The 27,737-nt window shown below is 38.7% G+C and overlaps 1 protein-coding gene across 1 annotated transcript in view; it reads left to right on the top strand.

Moving 5' to 3' along the window:
• The window catches only part of KLF8 (KLF transcription factor 8), a 150,184-nt gene that overhangs the window by 63,097 nt on the left and 59,350 nt on the right, over nt 1-27,737 (top strand). The window contains exons 3-5 of the mRNA XM_078063956.1: nt 12,333-12,897; nt 22,079-22,190; nt 22,840-22,979. Of these exons, the coding sequence (XP_077920082.1) occupies nt 12,333-12,897; nt 22,079-22,190; nt 22,840-22,979 (817 nt within the window). The remainder of the gene's footprint in view (nt 1-12,332; nt 12,898-22,078; nt 22,191-22,839; nt 22,980-27,737) is intronic.

Raw genomic sequence — 27,737 nt, 5'->3', positions numbered from 1 at the left:
GGAGACAAGGCAATTCCGCCCGAACACGGTTGCCTGAGTAACAGTGCGGCAGACCCTCCCCCAGAATACAGGCTGGGAAAACAAGAGGCCAGCAACCCTAAGGTCCCAACAAAACAGGTGCATCTTGCTTGGGTTCTGGTCAATAATTTGGACTCTATACATTCTCTCAAACACCCATCCACAGAATGACTAGGAGGAGGAGCCCACAAAATAGAAAAGACTCAGAGATTATGACTTATGCTTCAGATTTACAAATGGATGCAGATATAACCAAGATGTCGGAGATGGAATTCAGGCTGGCAATTGTGAAGACAATGGCTAGAATGGAGAAAACAATTAATGGCAACAAAGAGTCTATAATGGCAGAAATGAAAGCTGAATTGGCAGAACTTAAAAATGCTATCAATGAGATCCAATTTAATCTAGATAATCTAACAGCTAGGGTAAGTGAGGCAGAAGAAGGAATTAGCGACCTGGAAGAAAATTTAATAGATAAAAAGGGAAAAGAGAAGGCCAGGGAAAAACTACTCAGGATCCATGAAAATAGAATTAGAGAAATAAGTGACACAATGAAGCATTCCAATGTCAGAATAATTGGAATCCCAGAGGGAGTGGAGAGAAAGAGAGGACTAGAAGATGTATTTGAGCAAATCATAGCTGAGAACTTCCCTAATCCGGGGAATGAAACAAACATTCGCGTCCTAGAGGCAGGGAGGACCCCTCCCAATATCAAGGAAAACAGGCCAACACCCCGGCATGTAACATAAAACTTGCAAATCTTACAACCAAGGAAACCATCTTAAGGGCAGTTAGGGGGAAGAGATTCCTTACATACACAGGGACAAACATCAGAATAATGTCAGACCTATCCACAGAGACCTGTCAAGCCAGAAAGGCCTGGTAAGACATATTCAGGGTACTAAATGAGAAGAACATGCAGCCAAGAATACTTTATCCGGCAAGGCTGTCATTTAGAATGGATGGAGAGATGCAGAGCTCCCACGACCGGCAAAAACTGAAAGAATATGTGACCACTAAGCCAGCCCTGCGAGAAATATTAAGGGGGGTTCTATAAAAGAAGTAAGACCCCAAGAGTGATATACAACAGAACGTTACAGGGACAATCTATAAAAACAATGTCTTCACAGGCAACATGATGACAATTAATTCATACCTTTCAATAATCACTCTCAACGTGAAAGGCTTAAATGCTCCTATAAAATGGCACAGGGTTGCAGTTCGGATAAAAAGACAGGACCCATCCATATGCTGTCTAAAAGAGAATCATTTTGATCCTAAAGACGCATCCAGACTGAAATTTCTCAATCATGAGAAAAAATTTGGCAGAAATTCAAACATTGGAAGCGAAAGACCACTCTGCCCAAGAATGTTTAGGTCAACCAGGAAATCAAAGAAGAACTTAAACGATTCATAAAATCAATGAGAACAAAAACACATTGGTCCAAAACCTATGGGATACTGCAAAGGCAGTCCTAAGGGGGAAATGCAGAGCCATCCAAGCCTCACTCAAAAAAACAGAAAAATCCTGAATTCACCAGCTAACTCTACACCTTAAAGAACTAGAGAAAAGGGAACAAAGGATGCCTCAGCCATGCATTAGAAGAGAAATAATTAAGATTAGAGCAGAGATGAATAAATTAGAAACCAGAAACACAGTACATCAGATCAACGAAACTAGAAGTTGATTCTTTGAAAGAATTAATAAGATCGAAAAACCACTGGCCAGACTTGTCCAAAAGAAAAGAGAAAGGACCCAAATTAATACAATGATGAATGAAAGGGGAGAGATCACAACTAACACTAAGGACATAGAAACAATTATTAGAAATTATTATCAACAAGTATATGCCAAGAAAGTGAGCAATCTGGATGACATGGATGCCTTCCTGGCAACCTGTAAACTGCCAAGACTGAAACAGGAAGAAACTGACAACCTGAATAGGCTAATAACTAGTAAAGAGATTGAAGCAGTGATTAAAAACCTCCCAAAAAGCAAGAGTCCAGGGCCTGATGGATTCCCTGGGGAATTCTACCGAACATTCAAAGAAGAAAAAATACCTATTCCCCTGAAACTGTTTCAAAAAATAGAAACAGAAGGAAAACTTCCAAACTCATTCTATGACGCCAGCATTAGCTTAAACCCCAAACCAGGCAAAGACCCCATCAGAAAGGAGAATTTCAGACGGATATCCCTGATGAATATGGATTCCAAAATCCTCAACAAAGTCCTAGCTAATAGGATCCAACAATACATTCAAAGGATCATCCACCACGATCAAGTGGGATTTATCCCTGGGATGCAAGGGTGGTTCAACATTCGCAAATCAATCAATGTGATAGAACACATTAATAAGAGGAGGGAGAAGAACGATATGGTCCTCTCAATTGATGCAGAAAAAGCATTTGACAAAATACAACATCCTTTGCTGATTAAAACTCTTCAGAGTATAGGGATAGAGGGAACATTCCTCAAGTTCATAAAATCCATCTATGAAAAACCCACAGCAAATATCATCCTCAAAGGGGAAAAGCTGAGAGCCTTTCCCTTCAGATCAGGAACACGTTAAGGATGCCCACTCCCACCACTATTGTTCAACATAGTACTAGAAGTCCTAGCAACAGCAATCAAGCAACAAAAAGAAATAAAAGGTATTAAATTGGCAAAGAAGAAGTCAAACTCTCTCTTTTCAAAGAGGACATGTTCCTTTATGTGGAAAACCCAAAAGACTCCACCCCCAAATTTCTAGAACTCATCCGGCAGTTCAGTAATGTGGCAGAATACAAAATCAATGCACAGAAATCAGTTGTTTTTTTATACACTAACAATGCAACTGTAGAAAGAGAAATTAGAGAAATGATTCCATTTACAATAGCACCAAAAACCATATGATACCTCGGAATAAACCTAACCAAAGAGGTAAAGGATCTATACTCTAAGAACTACAAAACACTCATGAAAGAAATTGAAGAAGACACAAAAAGATGGAAAAATATTCCATGTTCATGGATCGGAAGAATAAACATTGTTAAAATGTCTATGCTACCCAGAGCAATCTATACCTTCAATGCCATCCCGATCAAAATTCCAATGACATTTTTCAAAGTGCTGGAACAAACAATCCTAAAATTTGTATGGAATCAGAAAAGACCTCGAATCGCCAAGGAGATGTTGAAAAAGAAAAACAAACCTAGAGGCATCATGTTCCTGATTTCAAGCTATATTACAAAGCTGTGATTGCCAAGACAGCATGGTACTGGCACAAAAACGGATATATAGACCAATGGAACAAAATAGAGAGCCCAGGTATGGACCCTCAACTCTATGGTCAAATCATCTTTGACAAAGCAGGAAAAAACATGCAATGGAAAAAAGACAGTCTCTTCAATAAATGGTGCTGGGAAAATTGGACAGCCACATGCAGAAGAATGAAACTCGACCATTCTCTAACACCATACACAAAGATAAACTCAAAATGGATGAAAGACCTCAATGTGAGACAGGAATCCATCCAAATCCTAGAGGGGAACATAGGCAGTAGCCTTTTCCGCATTGGCCACAGAAACTTCTTTCAAGATACATTTCCAAAAGCTAGTGAAACAAAAGCCAAAATGAACTTTTGGGACTTCATCAAGATCAAAAGCTTCTGCACAGCAAAGGAAATAGTCAACAAAAAAAAGACCCAACCCGTAGAATGGGAGAAGATATTTGCAAATGACACTACAGATAAAGGGCTGGTATGCAAGATCTATAAAGAACTTCTCAAACTCAACACCCAAAAACAAATAAGTCAAGAAATGGGCAGAAGACATGAACAGACACTTCTCCGAAGAAGTCATACAAATGGCTAACAAATACATGAAAAAAATGTTCATCATCATTAGCTATCAGGGAAATTCAAATCAAAACCACATTGAGATACCACCTTACATCAGTTAGAATGGCAAAAATGGACAGGGAAAGAAACAACAAATGTTGGAGAGGTTGTGGAGAAAGGGGAAGCCAGTTACACTGTTGGTGGGAATGCAAGTTGACATAGCCACTTTGGAAAACAGTATGGAAGTTCCTCAAAAATTTAAAAATAGAGCTACCTTATTACCCAGGATTGCACTTCTGGGTATTTACACTAAAGACACAGATGTAGTCAAAAGAAGGGCCATAAGCACCCCAATGTTCATAGCAGCAATGTCTGCAATAGCCAAACTGTGGAAAGAGCGGAGATGCCCTTCAAGAGAAGAATGGATAAAGAAGATGTGGTCCCTATATACAATGGAATATTACTCAGCCATCAGAAAGGATGAATACCCAAATTTTGCATCAACGTGGATGGGACTGGAGGAGATTATGCTAAGTGAAATAAGTCAAGCAGAGATAGTCAATTATATTGTTTCAATTTTTTGTGGAACATAAGGAATAGCATGGAGGACATTATCAGAAGGAAGGGGAAAATGGGGTGGAATAGAGGGAAAGATGAACCATGAGAGACTATGGACTCTGAGAGTCAAACAGGGTTTTAGAGGGGAGGGGGGAGGGGGGAGGGGTTATCCTGGTGATGGGTATTAAGGAGGGCACGTACTGCAGGGAGCTCTGGGTTTATGCGAAAACAATGGATCATGGATCACCACATCAAAAACTAATGATGTATTGTTTGGTGACTAACATAACATAATAAAATTAAAAAAAAATAAAGAATGTCATTACTTGGAAAAAAAAATGAAAGGTTAAAAAAATGCTATCAATGAGATACAATCTAGATAATCTGACAGCTAGAGTAAGTGAGGCAGAAGAATGAATTAGTGATCTAGAAGACCAATTCAGAGACAAGAAGAAAAAAGAAGCCAGGGAAAAGCAACTCAAAATCTATGAAAATAGAATCAGAAAATAAGTGACACTATGAAGCATTCCAGTGTCAGAATTGTTGGGATCCCTGAGGGGGTGGAGAGAGAGAGAGGACTAGAAAATATATTTGAGCAAATCGTAGCTGAGAACTTCCCTAATCTGGGGAATGAAACAAACATTCGTGTCCTAGAGGCAAGGAGTACATCTCCCAAGATCAAGGAAAACAGGCGAATGCCCCAGCATGTAATAGTAAAACTCACAAACCTTAGAACCAAGGAATATATCTTTTTTTTTTACTTTTATTTTATTATGTTATGTTTGTCACCATACAATACATCATTAGTTTTTTATGTGGTAATTCATGATTCATTGTTTTTGTATAACACCCAGTACTCCAAGCAATACATGCCCTCCTTAATACCCATCACCCCACTCCTCTCCCCTGTAAAACCCTCAGTTTGTTTCTTGGAGTACATAGTTTCTCAAGGTTCATCTCTCCCTCTGACTTCCCCCCTTCATTTTTCCCTTCCTTCTCCTAATGTCCTCCATGCTATTCCTTATGTTCCACAAATAAGTGAAACCATATAATAATTGACTTTCTCGGCTTGACCTATTTCACTTAGCATAATCCCTTCCAGTCCCATCCATGTTGATGTAAAAGTTGGGTATTCATCCTTTCTGATGGCTGAGTAATATCCCATTGTATATATGGACCACATCTTCTTTATCCATTCATCTGTTGAAGGGCATCTCCACTCTATCCACAGTTTGGCTATTGCGGACATTGTTGCTATGAACATTGGGGTGCATATGGCCCTTCTTTTCACTACATCTATGTCTTTGTGGTAAACACCCGGGAGTGCAATTGCTGGGTTATAAGGTAACGCAATTTTTAATTTTTTGAGGAACATCTACACTGTTTTCCAAAGGGACTGTACCAACTTGTATTCCCACCAACAGTGTAAGAGGGTTCCCCTTCCTCCACAACCTCTCCAACATTTGTTGATTCCAAGGAAAACATCTTAAGGCATTTAAGAGGAAGAGATTCTTTACGTACAGAGGGAGGAACATCAGAATAATGTCAGACCTATCCACAGAGACCTGGCAAGTCAGAAAGGGCTGGCAAGACATATTCAGAGTAGTAAATGAGAAGATCATGCAACCAAGAATATTTTATCTGGCAAGGGTGTCATTTAGAATGGATGGAGAGATGCAGAGCTTCCAAGACTGGCAGAAACTGAAAGAATAGATGACTACTAAGCCAGCCCTGAATGAAATATAAAGGGGGCTCTTATAAAAGATGAAAGATCGCAAGAGTGATATAGAACAGATTTACAGAGACAATCTATAGAAAAATCTTCTTCACAGACAACATGATGACAATAAATTCATATCTTTCAATAATCACTCTCAATGTGAACGGCCTAAATACTCCCATAAAACAGCATAGGGTTGCAGGTTGGGTAAAAAGACAGGACCCATCCATATGCTGTCTACAAGAGACTCATTTTGAACCTAAAGATGCATTCACAGTGAAAGTGAAGAGATGGACGTCCATCTTCCATGCCAAAAGACCTCAAAAGAAAGCTGGGGTAGCAATTCTTATATCAGACAATTTAGATTTTAAGCTAAAGACCGTATAGAGATACAGAAGGACACATTATCATTTTTAAAGTGTCTATCCAAGAAGAAGATCTAACAATTGTAAATATCTACCCCCCAGGCACCTGGGTGCCTCAGTCATTAAGCATGTGCCTTCAGGTCAGGTCGTGGTCCCAGGGTCCTGGGATTGAGCCCCACATTGGGCTCCCTGCTCGGTGGGAAGCCTGCTTCTCCCTCTCCCTCTGATGTTCCCCCTGCTTGTGTTTCCTCTCTCATTGTGTCTCTCTGTCAAATAAATAAATAAAATCTTTAAAATATATATATCTATGCCCCCAGCATGGGAGCAGCAAACTACATAAGCCAACTGTTAACCAAAATAGTCATATTGATAATAATACATTAATTATAGGAGACCTCAATTCTCCACTCTCAGCAATACATAGATCATCTAAGCAGAAAATCAACAAAGAAACAAGAGCTTCGAATGACACACTGGACCAGATGGTCCTCATAGATATATACAGAACATTCCACCCTAAAACAACAGAATACTCATTCTTCTCCAGCGCACCCATTACATTCTCCAGAATAGACCACATGCTGGGTCAGAAATCAGGTCTCAACTGATACCAAAAGACTGAGATTATTCCCTGTTTATTCTCAGCCCATAATGCTTTAAAACTGGAACTGAATCACAAGAAAAAATTTGGCAGAAATTCAAACACTTGGAAGCTAAAGACCACTCTGCTCAAGAATGTTTGGGTCAACCAGGAAGTCAAAGAACTTAAGCAATTCATGGAAACCAATGAGAACGAAAACACATTGGTCCAAAACCTATGGGATACTGCAAAGGCAGTCCCAAGGGGGAAATACAGAGCCATCCAAGCCTCACTTAAAAAAATAGAAAAATCCCTAATTCACCAACTAACTCTACACCTTAAAGAACTAGAGAAAAAGCAACAAACGATGCCTAAGTCACGCATTAGAAGAGAAATAATTAAGATTAGAGCAGAGATCAATGAATTAGAAACCGGAAACACAGTAGATCAGATCAACAAAACTAGAAGTTGGTTCTTTGAAAGAATTAATAACATCGATAAACCACTGGCCAGACTTATCCAAAAGAAAAGAGAAAGGACCCAAATTAATAAAATTACAAATGAAAGGGGAGAGTTCACCACTAACACCAATGAAATAGAAACAATTATTAGAAATTATTATCAATTACTATGTGCCAATAAATTAAGCAACGTGGTAGAAATGGATGCCTTCCAGACACCTATAAACTGCCAAGGCTGAGACAGGAAGAAATTGACAACTTGCCTAGGCCAATAATCAATAAGGTGATTGAAACAGTGATCACAAACCTCCCAAAACAGTAGAGTCCAGGGCCTGATGGATTCCCTGGGGAATTCTACCAAACATTCAAAGAAGAACTATTACCTATTCTCCAGAAGCTGTTTCAAAAAATAGAAACAGAAAGTTTCCAGGCTCATTCTATGAGGCCAGATTACCTTGATCCCCAAAGAAGGCAAAGACTCCATCAAGAAGAATTTCAGACCGATATCTCTGATGAATATGGATTCCAAAATTCTCAACAAAATACTAGCTAACAGGATCCAACAATACATTAAAAGGATCACCCACCACGACCAAGTAGGTTTTATCCCCGGAATGCAAGGGTGGTTCAGCATTTGCAAATTAATCAATGTGATAGAACACATTAATAAGAGGAGAGAGAAGAACTATATGGTCCTCTCAATGGATGCAGAATAAGCATTTGACAAAATCCAGCATCCTTTCCTGATTAAAACTCCTCAGAGTATAGGGATAGAGGGATCATTCTTCAAGTTCATAAAATCCATCTATGAAAAACCCACAGCGAATATCATCCTCAATGGGGAAAAGCTGAGAGCCTTTCCCTTAAGATCAGGAACACGTTGGGGGGCCACGGTGGCTCAGTCATTAAGCGTCTGCCTCCAGCTCGGGTCATGGTCCCAGGGTCCTGGGATTGAGCCCCACATCAGGCTCCCTGCTCTGTGGGAATCCTCTTCTACCTCTCACACTTCCCCTGCTTGTGTTCCCTCTTTTGCTGTGTCTCTCTCTGTCAAATAAATAGATGAAATCGTTAAAAAGAAAAAAAAAGATCAGGAACATGTCAAGGATACCCCCTCTCGCCTCTATTCTTCAACATATTACTAGAAGTCCTAACAACAGCAATCAGACAACAAAAAGAAATAAAAGGTGTTCACATTCGCAAAGAATTCAAACTCTGTCACTTCGCAGATGACATGATCCTTTATGTGGAAAACCCAAAAGACCACCTCCAAATTTGTAGAACTCATTCAGCAATTCAGTAATGTGGCAGGATACAAAATCAATGCACAGAAATCAGTTGATTTCTTATACACTAACAATGCAACTCTAGAAAGAGAATTTAGAAAAGTGATTCCATTTACAGTAGAACCAAAAACCATAGATATCTCAGAATAAACCTAACCAAAGAGGTAAAGAATCTATACTCTGGGAACTACAGAACACTCATGAAAGAAATTGAAGAAGACACAAAAAGATGGAAAAATATTCCATGCTCATAGATCGGAAGAATAAACATTGTTAAAATGTCTATACTACCCAGAGCAATTTATACCTTCAATGCCATCCCGATGAAAATACCAATGGCATTTTTCAAATTCCCATAACAAACAATCCTAAAATTTGTATGGAATCACAAAAAAACCCTAATCACCAAGGAGATGTTGAGAAAGAAAAACAAAGCTAGGGGCATCAGTTTTCCAGATTTCAAGCCATGTTACAAAGCTGTGATCACCAAGACAACATGGTACTTGCACAAAAACAGACATATAGACCAATGGAACAGAATAGAGAGCCAAGATAAGGACCCTGAACTCTATGGTTAAATAATCTTCTACAAAGCAGGAAAAAACATGCAATGGGAAAAAGAGTCTCTTCAATAAATGGTGCTGGGGAAATTGGACAGCTATATACAGAAGAATGAAACTCGACCATTCTCTAACGCCATACAGAAAGATAAACTCAAAATGGATGACTTTCATCTTCAATGTGAGACAGGAATCCATCAAAATCCTAGAGGAGAACATAGGCCGTAACCTCTTCGACATTGGCCACAGCAACTTCTTTCAAGATACATCTCCAAAAGCTAGTGAAGCAAAAGCAAAAATGACCTTTTGGGGCTTCATCAAGATAAAAAGCTTCTGCACAGCAAAGGAAGATATCTGCAATGGGAGAAGATATCTGCAAATGACATTACAGATAAAGTGCTGGTATCCAGATCTATAAAGAACTTCTCAAACTCAACACCCAAAAAACAAATAATCAAGTCAAAAAGTGGGCAGAAGACATTAACAGATGACATGATCCTTTATGTGGAAAACCCAAAAGACCACCTCCAAAGAAGACATACAAATGGCTAACAGACACATGAAAAAATATTTATCACCTTTAGCCATCAGGGAAATTCAAATCAAAACCACACTGAGATACCACCTTATACCTGTTAGAATGGCAAAAATTGACAAGGCAAAAATCAACAAATGTTGGAGAGGTTGTGGAGAAAGGAGAACACTTTTACACTGTTGGTGGGAATGCAAGTTGGTACAGCCACTTTAGAAAACAATGTGGAGGTTCCTCAAAAATTTAAAAATATGGCTACCCTATGATCCAGCAATTGCACTCCTTGGTATTTATCCCAAAGACCAGATGTAGTGAATAGAAGGGCCATATGCACCCCAATGTTCATAGCAGCAATGTCCACGATAGCCAAACTGTGGAAAGAGCCGAGATGCCCTTCAACAGATGAATGGATAAGGAAGATGTGGTCCATATATACAATGGAATATTACTCAGCCATCAGAAAGGATGAATACCCAAGTTTTACATCAACATGGATGGGACTGGAGGAGATTATGCTAAGTGAAATAAGTCAAGCAGAGAAAGTCAATTATCATATGGTTTCACTTATTGGTGGAACATAAGGAATAGCATTGAGGACATTAGAAGGAAGGGAAAAATGAAGGGGCAGAAATTGGATGGGGTGACGAACCATGAGAGACTATAGACTCTGAGAAACAAACTGAGGGTTTTAGAGGGGAGCAGGGTGGGGTGTGTGTTAGCCCTGTGATGGGTATTAAGGAGGGCACATACTGCACGGAGTTCTGGGTGTTATACGAAAATCATGAATCGTGGATCACTACATCACAAACTAATGGTGTATTGTATGGTGACTCTCATAACATAATCAAATTAAATTAAATTAAATTAAAAAAAAAAACAAGTCACAAAATTCAGCCTTTCCCATTTTCCAAGACAATTGCTATGTGTGCACTGCCCCTGTGTCTGTCTCTCACCCTCCTCCATGAGTGTGCTTCCCTCTGCACTGCAGCAGCCATAATCCATTTCTCTTCCAAACCACATCTCCACTCTTCCTACCTTCTTTGATGCGGCCTCTTCTCTACCTTTAGTTGTGGATTTTGTTCTGCTAGTCTTCCGGTCAGTTTCTGGAGTATTTAGGATGATTTGATAGTTATTCGGTTGTATCCGTGGGACAAGGAGAGCCTAGGGTCCTCCTACTCCCACCGTATTCCGACAACCTATATCAAACCTATAAACATTAACAATAATTCTTTTATATCATCCAATATCCAGTCAATATTCAAATTTTTTCCATTTGTCTCATAGTGTCATCAATATTTTCCCTCTTGCTTTCTTTATGGTCCCTGAATGCACTTATTTCTCCTTCAATCTATCCTTCATTGAGGAGCTAGTTAATTCCCACCAAAATAGCTATGCACATGTCACTCCCCTCCTTGAAATAGTTATATTTTATAGCCCAGCCTTTCCTCAAACTCAACTTTCCATCATATTCCTAATATGCAAAAATAAAAGATAGTTTTATTTTGTGTAAGTGATGTATTATTGAACATCTATCATAATTCAAATCTATAACCCAAATCTAATTGTGATAGTGAATGAAGTCTTGTTTTGTTAACTGGCTAAAGTAGCACCACTATTTCCAAGACCATCTTCAAGGTCCCGGGTTTTACTTGGCAATGGCATACACAGTTCACAATATCATTAACCTTTACATTAATGGAATTTTTAAGAAGTTTTTAACTAGGTTGAGGTTTTAAAAATGTATATTACCTGTAAAGTGATCATTTAATTCATGCTTTTTATTTTAAAACTTGGATATTTTGGTTTTGCATATAATACAACTGACAATACTGCATCATTATTCCCTAAGCATATTGTCTGTTGTTATATCTCTACATACAGGAATATCTCTTAGCCCTTCTTTGCCTAAAGAATTCTTATCAATTCTCTAAGATCCATATATAATAGCTCTGTCTCCTTGAAGCCTTCTCTCATCTTGTTTAGATAGAATTAATTATTCCCTTTTCTTTTTCTAAAATGCCTTGCTTATATGTCTGCTGCATCACTTATTATGGTCTGACTTTTATGCTATTCACATTATTCTATCATTATAGTTAGTATGTTAGTATGCACTTCATGGGTAGACCCTTAAATTTGCCCTATCTGAGCTTAGCAGAGTACTTACAGTTGATATTCAGAAAATGTTGACTTTAAGTAATCCTGCGGGGTTATTATAAAGATTAAATGTAATCATTTGTGTCAGTTGCCTGATACAGTGCCTAGTAAGTGTTCAGTAAAGTTTCTCTTCTTTCTTCCTCATACTTCTGCCTCATTTCTCTCAACTCCCTATATATTCTGTCCATGAGAAGAAAATACAGATTTCTTGCTTTAATGGTTCACATGTCTCTTCTTCAGGGTACTGACTATTTTCCACCTTTCATTCATTTATTTATTTAAGGTCACTGGCTCTATTCACATCAGAGATCCTCCTAAGTCAGCAAACAGTGGGAAGATAACATCTCCACCATTCCTGGATGCCAGTCCTATGGAGAACCCAGCTCTAATTAGTGACATCAAAATTGATCCCCCAGAAGAACTTCTGGCTAATGATTTCAACCTGCCCCAGATGGAACCAGTCGACCTCTCTTTTCACAAGCCCAAGTCTCCTCTACAGCATGCCAGCCTGCTGCAAGCTCCAGTACACCCTCCCAAGCCACAGCCTGCTCTCCAGACACGTGTAGTGTCCACGTCAACATCTGACACAAGCACATCAGCAAATATCCCTACTCTTCTGAATCCAAGCTCTATCCTGGCCTCCTCTCAGGGCACTGGTGGCCAGCAGATCTTACATGTGATTCACACCATTTCCTCAGTCAGGCTGCCAAATAAGTTGGGTGGCCTGAAGACATTCCCAGTGGTGGTACAGTCACTGCCCATGGTGTATACTACTTTGCCTGCAGATGGGGGCCCTGCAGCCATTACAATCCCACTCATTGGAGGAGATGGTAAAAATTCTGGATCAGGTAAGCATCAATGTGCCTCTTTCCTGGACCTTACCTTCCTCCATCTATTCTCTTTTGGAATTGTCCTCCTATCTCTTTTCACCCCTTCTAATTATTCTTGCACACAGCTTCAAGAATAATTATTTATAAATACTATTTTTATCATGTCTCTTTGTGCTTGAGAACGTACAATGATGCTCTTTTGTTTAGTATGCTTCTCAAATTGGGGAATACATATTTTTGAGTGAAATGCTGTGTATCTTCCTGGAACCTGTGTGTTATTTAATAATAAGTAATTTAAAACATTTTATATTTTAAAAATATGATTTTATTAGAGAAAAATGTACAATTTGAATAACCTTTTAAGATAAAACACAATTGTCAAAAATAGTCTTATGCTTATTAAGGTACACAGCCTGGGACTTTCTAGGAAAATGTGTTTATTTGTCTTTGCCATTAGGAATGCTTTTGTGGAAAAGTTGAGAACATTTTTAGCCCTACATATGTAGCCAGTCTTAGCACCCGCCTCTTCCAATACCATATCTTTTCTCTTCCCTACAGGTAAAATAGTCTTCTTTGAAATATTGCCATCTTCCCTGTGCTCCCCTCCATTTGGCATCTATCACCCTCCATTTTACTTTTTTATTTGCCTGCATCACAAGTATATGGGCATTCTTCCCAACTGAATTGTAAATTCCTCAAGGACAAAAGTATCTTATTTCCATTTGTGCATCTCCAGAACACTTAACACAGTGGTAGAAATTAGTTGTCTTGCAACAAATAATTTGATAAACAAACTTGAAAATATGTACAGGAGAGAGTTAATATGCTGTAATCTTCCTTTTTATTTAATCTTAAAAATAAGTTCAGTATTCAGAAAGGAATAAATTAAGCCCCTCTTTCACCACTATCTCCCATCCACCCAGTTCCTATCATGGAGGTGTGTCTACTTTAGTTTGTAATTGGAAATGATCAAAGACAATTATATGGCCTCTGAAGTGGTTCAAAATATTTAGCTTCATCACAGCTGTAGAAAGACAATCAATTTTGTATGTTGTGCCTTAGGAAGGACATTTGGAAGTTGGAGTATAATCAGAAGAGAGAATTAGGATGGTAAGAGATTTCAAACGCATGTCAAACAAGTGGCTGATAAATATTTAGCATGAATTAAAAAGACCAAAACGGAGATATGTGGGTGGAAATGACTAAAAATCAGATCTTAGCTCAGTATAAAAAAACATTTTCTAACAGTTTTCTCTTTGAAATTTAATGTCTTGTAATCATCCCATCACCAAATGTAGGAGACTGAAAAACAACATACTAGCATCAAATTGCTGAGACTCTGTAGTGTTTTTCTGAATAAAAATGATAATCTACTAGTAGTTAATTGTGGTAATGATAAGTGTTTATAATAGTCTTGTTTTTGAGATTCCCCTGAGGGGGTTAATTAAAATTTCGGTATCAGTTCTCATATGGGAAGAGAGAGACAAACAAAAAAGGAAATAGGAAAATCAAATTCCCTGAGAATTTGCTGATATCAAGGTAGTGATGGCACCAAGCAATGATTTGATAGGACTTTGAATTGCCCCCATAATATCCATCAGTCAACCAGAGCCACTCTAAATAAACAAAATAAGTTTTAAACATTTCAGTGTAATTTTAAACTAAAGCCATTAGCTCAATAGTCCCCAAAATGGTATGCTTACACCTTGGTTGGGAGGTGGGGGAGTGAGGAATGCACACAAAATAATTGTAGCACAAGAAGAAAGTATAAACATTTCTATTTCTATTTTCTCACTCTTTACATGTTACCTTTATTTTTCATAATGTAAACAAAATTTTAGTATATTACTACATTTGTGACATACATGCACACACACATGCAGAGACACATACATAATGAGATGTATGCTTAAAACTTTTTAGTGAATGATACACAATCAGTGTATGGAGGTAACTGCACTAGACAAATGTTCCACTCCCCCCCCAACCTTATTGCCACCCTTAAGTTTCTTCTATATAGAAATTTTGAAGCTTAAACTACATCTAGGAGACTGGTGACCATTGATTGAGTTTTGGTAGGGATCAGAAACATCAGGGGTTGATAATAAATATTTGAGGACTTCTCCCAAAATAGGTGGAAGGGAAGGATGCCAACATGTATCAAGCACATACTAGGTACTAGGTATGGGTTTCATCTCATTGACACATTTCCATTTAGGAGCACAAAAGCCAAAAGAAATGTTCTCGTTTCTGAGGTGAACCTAGGCATCGATCTTGGACAGCCAGTGAACTATTCAGAAAGTTCAACTCCACAAACACACATTGAGCTTGACTTTTCAGGACACCCTTGTTGTGGTGACTGGAGATAGAAAGTTAAATTATACTCAGGCCCTATCCTATTGAACTCAATGATCCTAGAGAAGCTCATTCCAATGGTACCAGAATGCTCCTTACTACCTTTCCCTCAAAGGAATTTTAGCTATGCTGAAAATTTTAGGGGGGAGGCAAAGATGGCAGAGGAGTAGGGGACGCTATTCCAACCGGTCCCCTGAATTGAGCTAGATATCTACCAGACCACCCTGAACACCCACAAAGTCAGCCTGAGATGGGAGAAGGTATATCTGGATCTCTACAAACAGAATATCAGGCAGATGGTTTCAAGGTATGAAACGGGGAGCCATGATTCTGCGGGCGGATAACGGAAGATAAACGGAAGGAGGAGGGAGACACGGGGATCCTACACCACCTGTGGGCAAAAGCTTCCCATGCTGGGGACAAAGCATGGACTGCCAGACAGGCAGGGAAAGGAAAAGGACTTTAAGGCGGCCGCCAGACTAAGGTCTGGAGCGCCGGGGCTGAGTGTGTGAACTAGGGGCAGCTGGGAGTTTTGGAAGCACAAAGGGCAGAGATATGCCCCCATACCCAACCTGGAGGCAAGGACTGGGAGCCCTGCTGAGGGATGCACAAACCAGGATGCTGCAGTTTATAGCAGCACAGAAAGAAACGGAGATAGTGTGGCCTGGAGAACTCACTGAAGAACAGAGTTCCATCTCTCTGCTCTGAGGCAGAGGGTTGGAAACAATCTCTTCTGTTCTGACTCTCGGAAAAGACACAGAAAGCCGCCAGGGAAAGCCACGAGAGAACAAAAGTCCAAAAAAACTAGTTTACACTGAGCCCATTTGCCCCCACATACAGGGGGAAGGGCAATGCTGTCCAAACAGGGTTGCCTAACTAACAGTGCAGCAGTCCCCTCCCCCAGAAAACAGGCTGGGAGAAAAAGAGGCTGACAACCCTAAGGTCTCTATAAAACAGGTGCATCTTGCTTTGGTCGGGGTCAATAATTTGGACACTGTACATTCCCTCAACCATCCCTCAACAGAATGACAAGGAGGAGGAACCCCCAAAATAGGAGAGACTCAGAGACTGTGACTTCTGCCACAGACTTACAAATGGATTCATATATAACAAATATGTCAGAGACGGAATTCAGGCTAGCAATTGTGAAGACGATAGCTAGAATGAAGAAATCGATTAATGGCAACATAGAGTCTCTAAGGGCAGAAATGAGCGCTGAACTGGCAGAACTTAAAAATGCTATCAATGAGATCCAGTCTAATCTACATACTCTAACAGCGGGGGTAAGTGAGGCAGAACAACAAATTAGTGATGTAGAAGACCAATTGATAGAAAAGGAAAAAGAGGAGGCCAGGGAGAAACAATTCAAAATCCATGAAAACAGAATCAGAGAAATTCAGAGAAATAAGTGACACCATGAAACAATCCAATATCAAAATTATTGTGATCCTTGAGGGGCTGGAGAGAGAGGACTAGAAGATATATTTGAGCAAATCATACCTGAGAATTTCCCGAATCTGGGGAATGAAACAGACATTAGAGGCCTGGAGGCAGAGAGAACGTCTCCCAAGATCAAGGGAAACAGGCCAATGCCCTGGCATATAATAGTAAAACTTGCAAATCTTAGAATGAGGGAAACCATCTTGAAGGCAGTTAGGGGAAAGAGATTCCTTACATAGAGAGGGAGGAACATCAGAATAATGTCAGGCCTATCCACAGAGACCTGGCAAGCCAGAAAGGCCTGGCAGGACATATTCAGGGTACTAAACAAGAAGGACATACAGCCAAGAATACTTTATCTGGCAAGGCTGTCATTTAGAATGAATGGAGAGATGCAGACCTTCCAAGACTGGCAGAAACTGAAAGAATATGTGACCACTAAGCCGGCCCTGCAAGAAATATTAAGGCGAGTCCTATAAAAGGAGAAAGACCCCAAGAGTGATCTACAACAGAAATTTGTAGAGACAATCTATAGAAAGAATGTCTTCACAGGCAACATGATGACAATTAATTCATATCTTTCAATAATCACTCTCAACGTGAATGGATACTCCCATAAAATGGCACAGGGTTGCAGACTGGATAAAAAGACAGGACCCATGCATATGCTGTCTACAAGAGACTCATTTTGAACCTAAAGATAAATCCAGACTGAAGTGAAGGGATGGATGTCCATCTTCCATGCCAGCGGACCTCAAAAGAAAGCTGGGGTAGAAATTCTTATATCAGACAAATTAGATTTTAAGCTAAAGACTGTAGTTTTAGACAGAGAAGGACACTATATCATTCTTAAAGGGTCTATCCAACAAGAAGATCTAACAATTGTAAATATCTATGCCCCCAATATGGGAGCAGCCATCTACATATGCCAAGTGTTAACCAAAATGAAGAGTCATATTGATAACAGTATGTTAATTGTAGGAGACCTCAATACTCCACCCTCAGCAATGGACAGATCATCTAAGCAGAAAATCAACAAGGAAACAAGAGCTTTGAATGACACACTGGACCAGATGGACCTCATAGATATATACAGAACATTCCACCTTTAAAGAGCAGAATACTCATTCTTCTCCAGCACACACAGAACTTTCTCCAGAATAGACGACATACTGGGTCACAAATCAGGTCTCAACCAATTCCAAAAGACTGAGATTATTCCCTGCATATTCTCAGACCATAATGCTTTAAAACTGGAACTCAATCCCAAGAAAAATTTGGAAGAAATTCAAACACTTGGAAGCTAAAGACCACTCTGCTCAAGAATGTTTTGGTGAACCAGGAAATCAAAGAACTTAAACATTTCATGGAAACCAATGAGAACGAAAACACATTGGTCCAAAACTGCTGGGACACTGCAAAGGTGGTCCTAAGGGGGAAATACATAGCCATCCAAACCTCACTCAAAAAAATAGAAAAATCCTGAATTCAACAACTAACACTACAGCTTAAAGAACTAGAGATAAAGCAGCAAATGATGCCTATGCCAAACATTAGAAGAGAAATAATTAAGATTAGAGCAGAGATCAATGAATTAGAAACCAGAAACACAGTAGATCAGATCAATGAAACTAGAAGCTAGTTCTTTGAAATAATAAGATTGAAAAACCACTGGCCAGACTTATCCAAAAGAAAAGAGAAAGGATCCAAATTAATAAAATTATGAATGAAAGGGGAGAGATCACGATGAACACCAAGGAAATAGAAACAATTATTATGAACAATTATATGCCAATAAATTAAGCAACCTGGAAGAAATGGATACCTTCCAGAAACCTATAAACTGCCAAGGCTGAAACAAGAAGAAATTGACAATCTGAATAGGCCAATAACCAGTAACTAGATTGAAGCAGTGATCACAAACTTCCCAAAAAACAAGAGTCCAGGGCCTGATGGATTCCCTGGGGATTTCTACCATTCAAGGAAGAAATAATACCTATTCTCCTGAACCTGTTTCAAAAAATAGAAACAAGAGGAAAGGTTCCAGACTCATTCTATGAGGCCAGCATTACCTTGATCCCTAAACCAGGCAAAGACCCCATCAAAAAGGAGATTTTCAGACCAATATCCCTGATGAATATGGATTCCAAAATCCTCAACAAAATCCCAGCTAAGAGAATCCAACAATACTTTAAAAGGATCATCCACCATGACCAAATGGGACTTACCCCCGGGATGCAAGGTTGGTTCAACATTCGCAAATCAATCAAAGTGATGCAGCACATTAACAAAAGACAAGAACCATATGATCCATTAAATTGATGCAGAAAAAGCATTTGACAAAATACAGCATATGTTCCTGATTAAAACTTCAGAGTATAGGGATAGAGGGAACATTCCTCAAGTTCATAAAATCCATCTATGAGAAACCCACAGCGAATATCATCCTCAATGGGGGAAAGATGAGAGCCTTTCCCTTAATATCAGGAATATGTCAAGGATGCCACACTCATCACTATTTTCAACATAGTACTAGAAGTCCTAGGAACAGCAATCAGACAACAAAGAGAAATAAAAGGTATTCAAATTGGCAAAGAAGTCAAACACTCTCTTTTCACAGATGACATGATCCTTTATGTGGAAAATCCAAAAGACTCCATCCGCAAATTACTAGAACTCATCCAGCAATTCAGTAATGTGGCAGGATACAAAATCAATGCACAGAAATGAGTTGCTGTCTTATACACTAACAATACAACTGTAGAAAGAGAAATTAGAGAATTGATTCCATTTACAATAGCACCAAAAACCATAAGATACCTCAGAATAAACCTAACGAAAGAGGTAAAGGATCTATACTCTAGGCACTACAGAACACTCATGAAAGAAATTGAAGAAGACACAAAAAGATGGAAAAACATTCCATGCTCATGGATTGGAAGAATAAACATTGTTAAAATGTCTATGCTACCCAGAGGAATCTATACCTGCAACGCCATCCCGATCAAAATACCAATAGCATTTTTCAAAGTGTTGGAACAAACAATCCTAAAATTTGTATCGAATCAGAAAAGACCCTCAATTGCCAAAGAAATGTTGAGAAAGAAAAACAAACTTGGGGACATCATGTTGCCTTATTTCAAACTATATTACAAAGCCATGATCACCAGCACAGCATGGTACTGGCACAAAAACAGACATATAGACCAATGGAACAGAATAGAGAGCCCAGATATGGACCCTCAACTCTATGGTCAAATAATCTTCAACAAAGCAGGAAAAAAATATGCAATGGAAAAAAGACAGTCTCTTCAATAAATGGTGCTGGGGAAATTGGACAGCTATATACAGAAGAATGAAACTCGACCATTCTCTAACACCATACAAAAAGATAACCTCAAAGTGGGTGAAAGACCTCAATGTGAGACAGGAATCCATCAAAATCCTAGAGGAAATCATAGGCAGTAACCTCTTTGACATCGGCCACAGCACCATCTTTCAAGATATATCTCCAAAGGCTAGTGAAGCAAAAGCAAAAATGAACTTTTGGGACTTCATCAAGATCAAAAGCTTCTGCACAGCAAAGGAAACAATCAACAAAACAAAGAGGCAACCCACAGAATGGGAGAAGATATTTGCAAATGACACTACAGACAAAGTGCTGATTTCAAAGATCTATAAAGAACTTCTCAAACTCAACACCCAAGAAACAAATAATCAAGTCAAAAAATTGGCAGAAGACATGAAGACACTTCTCCAAAGAAGACATACAAATGGCTAACGGACACAGGAAAAAATGTTCAACATCATTAGCTATCAGGGAAATTCAAATCAAAACCACATTGAGATACCACCTTACACCAGTTAGAATGGCAAATTTGACAAGGCAAGAATCAACAGATGTTGGAAAGTTGTGGAGAAAGGAGAACCCTTTTACACTGTGGTGGGAATGCAAGTTGGTACAGCCACTTTGGAAAATCCACTAAATGTGTTAGGATTTGTACAGAAGAAACCAGAATCCTAGATGCAGTGTGGAGGTTCCTCAAAAATTAAAAATAGAGCTACCCTATGACCTCAGCAATTGCACTCCTGGGTATTTACTCCAAAGACACAGATGCAGTGAAAAGAAGGGCCATATGCACCCCAATGTTCATAGCAGCAATGTCCACAATAGCCAAACTGTGGAAAGAGCCGAGATGCCCTTCAACAGATGAATGGATAAGGAAGATGTGGTCCATATATACAATGGAATATTACTCAGCCATCAGAAAGGATGAATACCCAACTTTTACATCAACATGGATGGAACTACGTGAAATAATCAAGCAGAGAAAGACAGTTATCACATGGTTTAACTTATATGTGGAACATAAGGAATAGCATGGAGGACATTAGGAGAAGGAAGGGAAAAATGAAGGGGGCAAAATCAGAGGGAGAGATGAACAATGAGAGACTATGGACTCTGAGAAACAAACAGGGTTTTAGAGGGTAGGGAGGTGGGGGGATGGTTTAGCCCAGTGATGGGTATTAAGGAGGGCACGTACTGCATGGAGCACTGGGTGTGATACAAAAACAATGGATCGTGGATCACCACATCAAAAACTAATGATGTATTATTTGGTGACTAACATAACATAATAAAATAAAATTTAAAAAAATAAAATAAAATAAAAAATGGCCAAAAAATTTTTAAAAAATAAAATAAGTCTGAAAAAAATACTGGGAGGGAAAAATGAAACAAGACGAAACCAGAGAGGGAGACCAACCATAAGAGACTCTCAATCTCAGGAAACAAACGGAGTGTTGCTGGAGTGGAGGGGGTTGGGAGGGATGGGGTGGCTGGGTGATAGACATTGGGGAGGGTATGTGCTATGGTGTGTGCTGTGAATTGTGTAAGACTGATGAATCACAGACCTGTACCTCTGAAACAAATAATACATTATATGTTTAAAAAAAAAAAAGAAGATAGTAGGAAGGGAAAAATGACGGGTGGGATATCAGGCGGGGAGATGAACCATGAGAGACTATGTACTCTGAGAAACAAACTGAGGGTTTTAGAGGGGAGCGGGGTTGGGAATGCGTTAGTCTGGTGATGGGTTTTGAGAAGGGCATGTACTGCATGGAGCACTGGGTGTTATATGAAAACAATGAATCATGGAACACTACATCAAAAACTAATGATGTATTGTATGGTGAGTAACATAATAAAATAAAAAATATAAAAATATAAAGAAAAGAAAATTTTAAATGTTTTTCTCTTCCTTGCATACAAATGCACTTCTTTCTTCTTTGCTTTTTCTTTATCTTGCTGCTACTTCTCATTGTGAGCCATACTGGGAATCCTGAAAATGATACAGAGGCACACATATTTGTAGCCCACACTGCTCTTTTTCTTTGATTTTAGTGAAAGTTTACCCCACCTCCATGTCTTCACTGGATATCCCAAGTGACAGTGAGGAGAGTGCAACTGAGAGTGGATCTTTGGCTTTACAGGGTATTCAGGGACTACAGCAAGAGTGAGTACTTTTGTCTTTATTTCAGGTCTGTCTGTGTATATATGTGTGTGTCTGTCATAGAAGTGGAACAAATTCTCAGACACAATAGTAAACATTTAAGGATAACAAAATATAGGTAAATTGCCTTCCCGGAGCAGGTGTGAGTTTGTAATCACACATGTGCATGGACATGCATGTTATGGCAGATTTATGCCCTAATTGTCTAGACCACCAATTTTGCCTTTGAAAAATCTATAAATTTCCCATAAAGTACAGTTGCATACTGTTTCTTTCTGTAAGTTTACAGCACTCTTGTCTTCCAGTGTTGTAACTAATAAAGTAGTTGTCTTGCATTTTAACAACTATGTAGTATGAAAAAAATACATTTATGTAAATACAAAAATGAGTCTTGTTAGAGTGAAATGCTCACACTGGGAACAGAAACCACCCAAGGAAACATTATCACCTCCTGGAACCTCCACTTACTCAGAAGAATGTCCTAGTTGAGGGAATTGCTTGACCTATTTCAATTATTTCTTCTCTTGAAGGCCTACTCTTAAATTTGCATAAATTAAATGCATGTATGAGGGGATTCCATTGTATGTAAGTCCATTTATTTAGCTTCCATGGTAAAATCATTCTTTGGTACTATCTCTCTTTCTTTGCTCAGACCATCAGCAATGACCCAAATGCGGGGAGAAGAGTCTCTTGAGTTGAAGAGAAGACGGATTCATCAATGTGATTTTGCAGGATGCAGCAAAGTGTACACCAAGAGCTCCCACCTGAAAGCCCACCACAGAATCCATACAGGTCTGTGCACCTCCACCTCATTCCCAACACACACACACACACACACACACACACACACACACGAGTCTGTGAGAGATAGGAAGAGAAGAAAATCTTAAAACAAAGACTGATCCATTTATACTCATGGACAGAGGCTTCATTAATGGATTTTACCCTTATGTCTTGTTCCTACTCAGTTGTAGCTTTTATAAAACCAACCTAGGAAAACACTAAGTCTGGTGTCTCCTGAATAGGCATTATCCACATTAAACACTCGTGGGTCTTTCTAATAGGGAAGTAATAACACTTATGCTAAGATTAAGCAGCTAAGACATCACTCCCTCCCTTGTTACCGGAGTCCCACAGGTTTTACTGAGTATTGAAAAGCACAAAGGCAATTTAAATTAAGTGAAATTAGAGCAGGGTTTTGGAGCTAAGCACAATCCACTAACCTTTAGCATACCTTTGCTCACTAGAAAAAAATGTGCATATTAAAAAAAATAATAAGTAAAGCAGACCTGATGGAGATTGTGCCAAACTGGAGGGCACTGCCCCATGTAAGGAGAACTGTCATTCAAATCCAACTAAGCATTACCAAATTTCCCAAATTTTAAAGAAAACCAGAAAATCAAGATTTTTATGTGAAATGTCCTAGATTTTGAATGTTGGCATATAATTAAAAATTATTATAGCACCATGGACTCAAAGAAACCTGCCTATGAGCCAGATGTAGATTCTCAGTCATTAATTTGTACCCTCTCCTTTGGAAACTCCTTCTCCCCAATAATCTCCAGCTCAGAATTGAGTCTTGGACACCATGGATAAGAAAGGGACCTTTCTTTCTTGTAAACATACACTGCATTACATTTGCTGTGTTAGGATTTGTATAGAAGAAACCAGAATCCTAGATGCTGTGCCCCGAAGCTCTGAACAGGTGATCAGTTTCCAGGCTGCATTGTCACAACATTCCTGTGACACTCTTCTTATTGATGTTTTCTTTGCTTCTCCTTGATGTAGAGTGCAGGCTGATTCCACTCACACACACACACACACATTTGTGTGTGTGTGTATGTGCGTGTATGTGTATGTGTGTATATATGTGTACATACATGTATAAATATATATTATTTAAACTAAAAATTTCAAATGTAAAAGTAGAATAGTTTACTATACTCTCATGTACCCTTCACCCAACTTTAACAATTATATCAGTATATGGCCAATTTTGTATTTTCACATCCCTACTGACTCCTGCATTCTCCACAGTAATATTTTGGAACAAATTCCAGATATCATATCATCTTAGTCATAAATACTTCAAAATATATTTATTTTATTTTATTTTATTTTAAAAATAAGCAAAAGATTACTATCACATAAAAATTCCTGATATCAATTTTCCATAATATCAATATAGTATTTCTTTTAAATTATTTTTTTTAACTCAGGTTAGTTAACATGTACTGTATTATTAGTTTCAGGGTAGAGTTTAATGATTCATTAATTGCATATAACACTCAGTGCTCATAACAACAAGTGCTCTACTTCTCCCAATTATCCCATCCCACCACCCACCTCACCTCCAGCAACATTCAGTTTCTTCCCTATAGTCAAGAGTCTCTTATGATTTGCCTCTCTCTGTATTTATCTTATTTTTCCTTCCCTTCCACTATGTTCATCTGTTTTGTTTCCTAAATTCCAAACATGTGTGAAATCATATGGTATTTGTCTTTCTCTGATTGATTTAGCTTACTTAGCATATTACACTCTAGTTCTATCCACATTGCCACAAATGGCAAGATTTCATTATTTTTGATGGCTAAGTAATATTCCTCGGTGTGTGTGTGTGTGTGTGTGTGTGTGTGTGTGTGTGTGTGTGTGTGTGTGATCTCTTATTTTTCCATTCATTTGTTGATGAACATCTGGGCTCTTCCCATAGTTTGGCAAATATAGACATTGCTGCTATGGATGCTGGGGTGCATGTGCCCTCTTGAATCACTATTTTGTCCTTTAGATAAATACCTAGTAGTGCAATTGTGGGTCATAGGGTAGATCTATTTTTAACATTTTGAGAAACCTCTATACTGTTTTTCAGACTGGCTTCACCAGTTTGCATTCCCACCAAGAGTGTAAGAGCGTTCCCCTTTCTTCACATCCTTGCTGACATTTGTTGTTTCTTGAGTTGATAATTTTAGCAATTCTGAGCAGTGTGAAATAGTATCTCATTGTGGTTTGATTTGTATTTCTCTGATGATGAGTGATGTTAAGCAAATTTTCATGTGTCTGTTAGCCATTTATCTGTGTTCCTTGGAGAAAAGTCTGTCCCTGTCTCCTGCCAATTTCTTGACTGAAGTATTTGATTTTTAGGTGTTGAGTTTTATAAGTTCTCTTTTTTTATGTTCAGTTAGCCAAAATATACTACATCATTAGTTTTTGATGTAGTATTCAATGATTCATTAGTTGCATATAACACCCAATGCTCATGACATGTGACCTTCTCAATACCCATCACCCATTTACCCTATCCCCCAACCCCTTCCCTTCTGTAACCCTCAGTTTGTTTCCTGGAGTCCAGAGTCTCTCATGGTTTGTCTCCCTCTCTGATTTCTTCCCATTCAGTTCTCCCTCCCTTCTTCTGTGGTCTTCTGCACTAATCCTTATGTTCCACATATGAGTGAAACCATATGATAATTGTCGTTCTCTGCTTGACTTATTTCACTTAGCATAACCCTCTCCAGTTCCATCCATGTGGATGAAAATGGTGGATATTCATCCTTTCTGATAGCTGAGTAATATTCTGTTGCATATATGAACCAAATCTTCTTTATCCATTCATCTTTTGAGGACATCTTGGCTCTTTCCACAGTTTGGCTATTATGGACACTGCTGCTATGAACATTGGGGTGCAGGTGCCCCTTCTTTTCACTACATCTGTATCTTTAGGATAAATACATAGTAATGAAATTGCTGGGTCATAAGGTAGCTCTATTTTTAATGTCTTGAGGAACCTCCATACTGTTTTCCAGAGTGGCTGTACCAGTTTGCATTCCCACCAACAGTGTAAGAGGGTTCCCCTTACTCAACACCTGTACCAACATTTGTGGTTTCCTGGCTTGTTACTTTTTGCCATTCTAACTGGTGTAGGGTGGTATCTCTTTGTGGTTTTGATTTGTATTTCCCTGACGGCTAATGATGTTGAGCATTTTTTCATATGTCTGTTAGCCATTTGTATGTCTTCTTTGGAGAAATGTCTGCTCATGCCTTCTGCCCATTTCTTGACTGGATTATTTATTTTTGGGGTGTTGAGTTTGAGAAGTTCTTTATACATCTTGGATACCAACCCTTCATCTGTAATGTCATTTGAAAATATGTTCTCCCATTCCGTGGGTTTCCTCATAGTTTTGTTGACTGTTTCCTTTGCTGTGCAGAAGCTTTTTATCTTGATGAAGCCCAAAGTTCATTTTTGCTTTTGTTTCCCTTGCCTTCAAGACTTCTTGGAAGAAGTTGCTGTGGTCGATGTCAAAGAGGTTACTGCATATGTTCTCCTCTAGGATTTTGATGGATTCCTGTCTGACATTGAGGTCTTTCATTCATTTTGAGTTTATCTTTTTGTATGGTGTAAGAGAATGGTCCAGGTTCATTCTTCTGCATGTGGCTCTTCAGTTTTCCAAGCACCATTTATTGAAGAGACTTTCCTTTTTCCATTGGATATTCTTTCCTGCTTTATCCAAAATTAGTGGACCATAGAGTTGAGGGTCCATATCTGGGCTCTCTATTCTGTTCCGCAGATCCATGGGTCTGTTTTTGTTCCAATACCATAGTGTCTTGATGACAATAGCTTTGTAATATAGCTTGAAGTCAGGCATTGTGTTTCCTCCAGCTTTGGTTTTATTTTTCAACTTTCTTTTGGCTATTTAGGGTCTTTTCTGGTTCCATACAAATTTTAGGAGTGTTTATTCCAGATCTGTGAAAAATGTCAGTGGTATTTTGATAAGGATTGCACTGAAAGTGTAGATTGCTCTGGGCAGCATAGACATTTTAACAATGTGTATTCTTCCAATTCGTGAGCATGGAATGTTTTTCCATCTCTTTGTGTTTTCCTCCATTTCTTTCATAAATGTTCTGTAGTTTCTAGAGTATAGATCCTTTGTATCTTATGGTTTTTGGTGCTATTGTAAATGGAATTGATGCCTTAATTTCTTTCTTAAGTTACATTTTATTGTATAGAAATGCAACAGATTGTGCACTGATTTTGTATCCAGCCATGTTGTTGAATTGCTGTATGAGTTCTAGCAACTTGGGGGTGGAGTCTTTTGGGTTTTCCACATAAGGTGGAATTTGCATATCATCTGTTAAGAGAGAGAGTTAGACTTCTTTTTTGCCTATGTGAATGCATTTTATTTCTTTCAATTGTCTGATTGCTGAGGTTAGGACTTCCAGTACTATGTTGAACAATAGTGGTGAGAGTGGGCATGCCTGTTCTGTTCCTGACCTTAAGGAAAAAGCTCCCAGTTTTTCCCCATTGAGAATGATATTTGCTGTGGGCTTTTCATAGATGGCTTTTATAATATTGAGGTATGTTCCCTCCATCCCTATATTTTAAGGACTTTTAATCAGGAAAGGATGCTGTATTTTGTCAAATGCTTTTTTGGGATCAATTGAGAGGATCATATGGTTCTTGTATTTTCTTTTATTAATGTGCTCTATCACATTTATGGACTTGCAAAAATTGAACCACCCTTGCATCCCATGAAAAAATCCTACCTGTTCGTGGTGGAT

Source organism: Halichoerus grypus, chromosome X (assembly GCF_964656455.1).
Source record: "Halichoerus grypus chromosome X, mHalGry1.hap1.1, whole genome shotgun sequence".
Classification (NCBI taxonomy): Eukaryota; Metazoa; Chordata; class Mammalia; order Carnivora; family Phocidae; genus Halichoerus; species Halichoerus grypus.
The sequence above is the reverse complement of the archived record's forward strand: the minus strand, read 5'-3'. Positions and strand labels throughout refer to the sequence as shown.